A 6,981-nucleotide genomic window follows, 5' to 3' on the forward strand; every position below is an offset into this window, starting at 1 on the left:
CATTTAAGCTGTCTCCAGCCATTATTAGTCTCAAAGTGGGTTCCTCGTCATCGAATTCTTGAGGAGATGCTAGCTTGGTATATACTGCCCCTCAAAAACAAAATGTAGGAGTATTTTATAACTATAGAAATTTATGAAACTCACTAAAAAGTATTTATTTCTAAACCCAACAGAATTTCTTTTTTCTATGCTGTAAATCATCAATTAGAAAAACTGTTTCAACACATCAAATAGAGAAAGTAACTCAACCATTTTCGAAACTTATCATCACTGTTTTCATTGAATAATGAAGGACTTTATGTAACCCTATTTCTGAGAAAAAATACTTACATTTACAAATAATAATAAAATTTATATAAAATAACTTTTTTACCTGCCACATCCTTTCCATTCACACATATATTCTAGTTTTTTGTTGGTTGCTTTGTTCACTGATGTTTTGCTTGCTGTTATGCAAGAAGACTGTTTATCCTGTCCTTTTTTTTCTCTTGAAACTGGATCTAATTCTTTGTTGTTACGACTATAATGTGAGGAGCTTCGTGACTTGCTCCCTGAAGAGGCTGTCCTGGAAGAGTGACTGTTTTGCTTTGCTGTTTGAGAGGATTTGATTGAGGAAGGACCCACTTCTTGGCTACTCTGAACTTTTGGACTATATGATATGGCAACTTTAGATGATACTTTAGTATCATGACGAGGTCGTTTAGAGTCTGCTGGGTACACTGTAGATGGGGTACAGTCAGTGGACGGTCGTTTGACAGAGATCTGACTACTGGGAACATTTTGCTGGCAGCTTTGTGTTTTGGAAACTGTTGGGAGTCTCACAAGTTCCATAGGCTCCTCCAGTCTAGCTACTGAGTTTCCTGTAGCACGTAACAAAAGGTGTTGAGTGGGCAGTGCTTGGCTCGGATTGAGAATACTGACAATAAATGTTGTGGTCTGGCATCCAGATGAGGGAATCACTTGAGACACAGCAAGATTGGCTGGCTGAAGTACTGCTGTGTTAGATAAAGGCTGCTGTATACACTGATTTTCTATGTTAGTCCTCAATATGACTTTGGATGCACATTCAACAGTCTGAGCAATGTCTGATAATGAAGATAAGTCTGTACCTGAAACTGATGTTTCAGATTCCCTAAATAAACTATTTGTGTTAGATATTTCCCCCATCTGTAATCTTTCCACTGATCCAATCACCTGGTTAGTAGCCATAATAGTACCAGACCCAGTGTTCGATATGCCCACCAGATTTGGTACCCCACTGATAATGTCTTTTGGATCTAAAACTATTCTTCCTAACACAACACTACTATTATTACCAATCTTTGGTGAACTTACACAACTATTTTCTCCACTTCCATTTTGAGCTTCGGCATTTAGGCTGATTAACTGTTCCCCAAGTAAAGGTGATTTTCCTTTATCTAAGAGACCATTAAGAAGAGGAGAGCTCTTAAAAACATTGTCTTTAACTAGCTGCCTCCTGTGAAACTCACCTGGGATCTCTGTCTCCTTTGTGACATTTACAACAGTCTCAGAAACTTGTGGTGTTGAGACTACTGCTCTACTAGTTGTAACAGCATATGCAGAATTTGTGGCCACTGCAGTTACTGGAGAGGAAAGAACCAATTTTGTGACACCATATTGGTCATTTCCATTTGAAACAACAATTGCAGATTTGGCTAAGGTTTTAGTCATTGAAGGTAAAGAATCAACACTTTTGGTAATCTGCACATTGAATGGCAAACTATTTAACTGTGGAGTACCATGATCTCCAGGTCCACTAGACACTACACAGTTGGATAGGTGATTGAAAGCTGTTTCTTGTCCTGTTGCTCCTGATGGATCCTGGCCATCAACTACCACTGTATGATTATGACTGTTTTCAACCGAGCTCTCTAAGTCTGAGAATTCTTCTAATGAATCATCAGCAAATACTTTTGAACAAATCTGTAAAAGATAATGTTTAAAAAGTATCATTAACATCAAAACTCAATAAACAACAAAAATAATAAAAACTTTAAAAACAACTGTTTTTAAGCTTAGGTTGTTGTTTGTAGAATTTCTTCCAAAGTTACTCAAAGAATATCTGCATTGAACATTCCTAATTTTGAGCTGACAGACTAGAAGGAAGGCAGATAGTCAAGACCCTCCATCATCAATTCTTGGACTACTCTAACTGAATAAGAGGATTTGACTGCCACTTTTATAATGCAACCATGGTCCCAAAGTGAGAACAAAATTTCTTTTTTAGCAGTAATGGAGTGCAAACTAATGCTAACTACTGCCCAATACTTAGCCCTTTAAAGTAAGGATATAATTTAAAAGAGAAACCAATTAATTAACAAAATAAAATATTTGAATGTTGGAATTTACAAAAAAACTGTAAAACTGCTTCTAAAAGAATGGCTATAGTAAAGTCTTTCACAGCTTAATGAATATTTTTTTACGATTACACTTTCTTTAATAAAGTGTGAAAAATTCATACATCTTTTGGGATCAAAGTGAAGGGTTCAACATTTTCACAACTCAGCACTTCATGAGATTCTTAATTAGCTTTATAATTATAAGTACCTTTGATCCCTTTGCTGAGTTTAGAAGCAATTATATTTCTAATCCAAACTCAATACCTACATGAAGATTCAAAATTTCTTTACTGTTTCTTAAAAATAAGATTGTTAAGCACAAAGAATGTGCATGTTTTATTCTATTTTTCATGATTAATAACAGTTACGTAACACATAAAATAATGTCAAGCTGGTGTTACTTTCGTACAAAAGAGCACTAATAACAGAAGTTTAGAACAATTTTACTTCTGAATTAAAAAAATTAGTTAAAAATTACGATCACGTCATATTCCTATCAACAGTTTTGTTCTTCATTAATTTCACTGCTATATTCTTACATGTTCAAGGCCAAGCACATTAATATAAAAAATATAACTATTCCAATATTAATTAAAGTGTTATATTTTAATCTGATGCAGTAAATGGTGTATTTTTATTACAGAAAAATCTATCCCTTTTTTGATTGGTTTTAGCAATCTATCGTTCAATATGTTGATTAGTAAGTTTTAGGCTTTACTACAAAGATTAATAAAAAAGGAAAAAACATTTGTTGAAGTTATCACTATTCACGTTTATCCAATACCTACCTCTGAGAGGATATCCCGTTGGACACCATTAACATGTGATGAAGCAATGGATGTTTCTGATTTACTGGTTGGGTGATTTGTAGAAACAGCATTGGAAATATGACTAGACAGCTGTGAATTTGACTGTTGTTTTAGCTGATTGCTAGTTTCTTTGCTTTCTTGACTGGTATGCATGTCATTGGAATGACTTAAACTGTTGGTATTATTTACATAAATCAAAGAAGCATTAGGGGAATTAACATAATTTGACAGTGATGCTGTACTAGTTGAAATGAGTGAGTTTGACATGTTTTCATGTGATGTCGAAGTAGCCAGTATAACTGATTCAGGAAAGGCCATCTGTCTAAAACTTTCTGCCGGAGAAACTGAGTTTGACGTATTTACTTGCGTAAGTGGTATGACAGATGAAACTGAAGAAGCCTGTGAAGCTGTCATGTCAGGCATTATCATCGTTGTTGATGTTACCTGTACATTTGAATTAGGTAGAGTAACTGACTGACACGATGTAATCTGTACAGGTATACTTGTATTAAGTGGAACAACCGAATAACACGAAGTAAGCTGTTTAGGTGAACTAACTGATGTGACCACTTTTGATAAAGTTGCATGGGTAACTGAATTAGCTGAAGGAATTGACTGATGTAAGGTAACCTGTAAAGTGGGATTAGCTAATGTGGCTTCCTCTGACAATATACTATGTGTAGCTGAAGAGAGCAACTCAGATAAAGTAGTCTTGGAAACTGGTGCAAGTTTAGGATTCTGAGTAAATAGCTGGTTTCTCTGAAGATTCTTGTTAACTTTACTGGCTAGTAAAGTTTTTATTAGAGAGCTTGAACCTGAGACAAAAGTTAAACCAGGTGAAATCTGTGAGGGTTGTAGACGAGATTGATTGGAGTTGGTTGAGGAGCAAGTAGAAGTAAGCTTTTCCTTCAAAATTGGACTACTATTGGTATTAATGACTGGAGAAGGACATGGAGATGGTGTACGAGAAAGAGATGGTCCTGAACCACTAGTGACTGCTGTTCCTAACAACAAAAAAGCAGCTATCATATCTGTTATCTTAGTTGTTAGGAAATATATGAAATACCTTCACATAAAGTATTTATAGATATTAGACACATTTTAAACACAATCTAAAAGAATGATCTAAAGAAAAAAAAAACATTCTGAAGCACGATCAGTGAGCACACATATCTCAAAACAAACATTACTTATATGGCAAAAACTCCATACAAATAATACTTACATGATAAAAACTCAAGTTAAACAATGCCTATATGAGAAAATCTCAAGACAAACAACACTTATGTAACAAACTCTCCAGACAAATAACATTCACATGGCAAGCTATTAAAAAAAGCTAAACAATAAAGATCCAGAATATATTGTTCAGTGTAAATTTTTTTGAATATTTATATATAACATAAGTTTTAAGAATTCTAAAACACACCAGAATATCCATTCCCTACACCAGTTTTAACCTAATTTTATTGACTTTATCTTTTTTTCTTCATTTGAACAATATGAACTTGGTGCAATTCACTCATCCAGAAAAGAAACTGACAGGAAGTTTTGTATTTCTAATTGATGAAACATTAACATATTTATCAGGAATACTGATTTTGGTTGCTGCACAAACTTTTAACAAGTGCATGCTTGTATATAAGAGACTGTCTAAAAGGTACCCACTTCATACTTAAGTGCAACATTGCATGATAGCACCTATATTAATAAAGCCATGTTGCTAGTACACGGTCAAAACTGGTCTTTGCTTGGCTGTACTACACCAAGTTTTGAAATAATAGTACTACGCTGAGTTTGAAAAATATAACTTGATTGTATTACACTGAATTTCAAAAACAACCTTAATGTACAACAAGTTTTGGCCCCCAGTGGCACAGCAGTATGTCTCTAGACTTACAATGCTAGAAACCGGGTTTTGATACCCGTAGTGGGCAGAGCACAGATAGCCCATTGTGTAGCTTTGTGCTTAATTACAAACAACATGGATGTACTACAATGAGTTTTAAATATGTAACATAATTGTACTACACTAACTTTCAAAAAGTTTATTCTTTTAATACACTGTAAATGTCTCAGAAGTGTTTTCTCTATTATTCATTTTAAAAGAGCAATTTTGGAAAAATAAATGTAGTGTTTTGAAACATAATTAAATCATGTCTTTGTAAAGAACCTAGTACAACTCAGAATTTTATTTTATTAATGTTGTTGCATTTTTCCATTTTATTTTAAATTGTAACTATGCGTAGCTTGGCATTAAATATTGATACTGATTTCAAATTATACTTTTAACACTTTGAAAATAAATTATTTACCCTTTATTATCTGAATAGATTAACTTACCTTGATGTGTTCCTGGATTAGTTACTAAAGGAACTGAAAATCCAGCATTTGGCTTTCTTTTTAACCCATCATGATGAAAAGTGATGATTCCATTTTTAGAGTCAACTTTTCGTAAACCCGAGTACGGAAATGTATTCCTTGAAGAAACAACAATAAAAGATATAAAAAAAACATTATTATAGTCAAAAGCAACAACCCAGCCTTAAATTCTACAACAAATAACATTATTCTTTTAGGTTTTAAAAGTAATATTTATTTTTTACAGATGATCACAATAATACCTCAAGGTAAGACCTTTCTCATAGAGTAAACATCATTAAAAAAAGCGTTTACAACTCTTATATACTGCAAGGTCTTTCCCACTCTTGAGCTTCCTCAATTGAGTCAAATTCCTAGACTCACAGATAAGAAATTTTCAAAGAGGAAAATGGGGTAAGAGAATGGGGTGATAAAAATGGATTGTAATCTGAAAAAAAAAACTTGATTTTGTGGTGTCTGTATACTAGATACAAACATTCATTATTATTGTTACCAGTATGATTAAATAAAGCAATGGATATACATATACCTCTGTATCAGTATCAATTGAAAATATTAGTTTGCTAACCTTATAAGAAAGATGTTTCCCCAGATAATCTTTTTTTTATGTCTTACCACACTTATTTGTAGTTCTACTAGTTGTTACACTGTACTTATTACACATGAAATACCTAAATCAGACATTTTGTTAAGCTTTTAATGCTTACAATAATAATTAAATTACACAGAATTATAAAAGCCGACTCCGAACTAGCCTAGTAAAGGTGAAAGGAGATGAGACAAAAACAGGCTGGCAACAGTTTAACTGGCACCCTAGGCAGAAACTAAAGCTGCACTCCTGCTCACATTGGAGCCCTCAAGTGTTTGGCACCCTAGGTAGTTGCCTATATTTAGTGCTGAGCCTTGATACAAAGTTCAAGTAATCAGAGACTGATGGTTGGACAGAGTATAAGAGGTATTTTTTACATCAGTAAAAAGGTCTTACAATTTTTCATGACTGAATATCATTTCAGCATGACTGACTAGACTTCAGCTGGACTCTTTCACAGATGTTAAGTGCTGTTTTCAATGTTACCTTAAAAATTCCTTTTGCATAGAAACAACATCCTACACACCTGAGAAACAGCTGAAATCTTCAGTCAGTAATAACAGTTCCATTTCTTCATTAATAAATTAGGGTGTTGACAAATAATTGAAAAACTAAAAGAAAAGGAAGTTCTTGTGGGAAATGACAAAAGTCTGAACTGCAATTTTTACAAACCTATGATATGAAATCTATGAGAGGCAAAAAAAAAAAGGCGGAGAGAAAATTTTTCAGTTTAATGTTATTCTTATCACAAATATTAAGATAATAGGATTACACTTTATTGTCAGCTTTTGGCATTCAAAATAGCAACTATAAATTTATGTGCTACATACAACGTTTTATA

The 6,981-nt window shown here is 33.5% G+C and overlaps 1 protein-coding gene across 2 annotated transcripts in view; it reads right to left on the minus strand.

Moving 5' to 3' along the window:
* LOC106457261 (AT-rich interactive domain-containing protein 2-like) overlaps positions 1-6,981 on the minus strand; it is an 82,250-nt gene that overhangs the window by 16,181 nt on the left and 59,088 nt on the right. Inside the window, exons 15-17 of one of the 2 annotated variants that reach the window (XM_022383106.1) lie at positions 5,513-5,649; positions 3,149-4,167; positions 374-1,944 (exon numbers count right to left, since the gene is read on the minus strand). In XM_022383106.1, coding sequence (XP_022238814.1) covers positions 374-1,944; positions 3,149-4,167; positions 5,513-5,649 — 2,727 coding nt within the window. Of the gene's footprint in view, positions 1-373; positions 1,945-3,148; positions 4,174-5,512; positions 5,650-6,981 lie in introns of both variants that reach the window. The other variant, XM_022383105.1, reaches the window with a different exon arrangement.

This window comes from Limulus polyphemus, unplaced genomic scaffold (assembly GCF_000517525.1).
Source record: "Limulus polyphemus unplaced genomic scaffold, Limulus_polyphemus-2.1.2 Scaffold309, whole genome shotgun sequence".
NCBI lineage: Eukaryota > Metazoa > Arthropoda > Merostomata > Xiphosura > Limulidae > Limulus > Limulus polyphemus.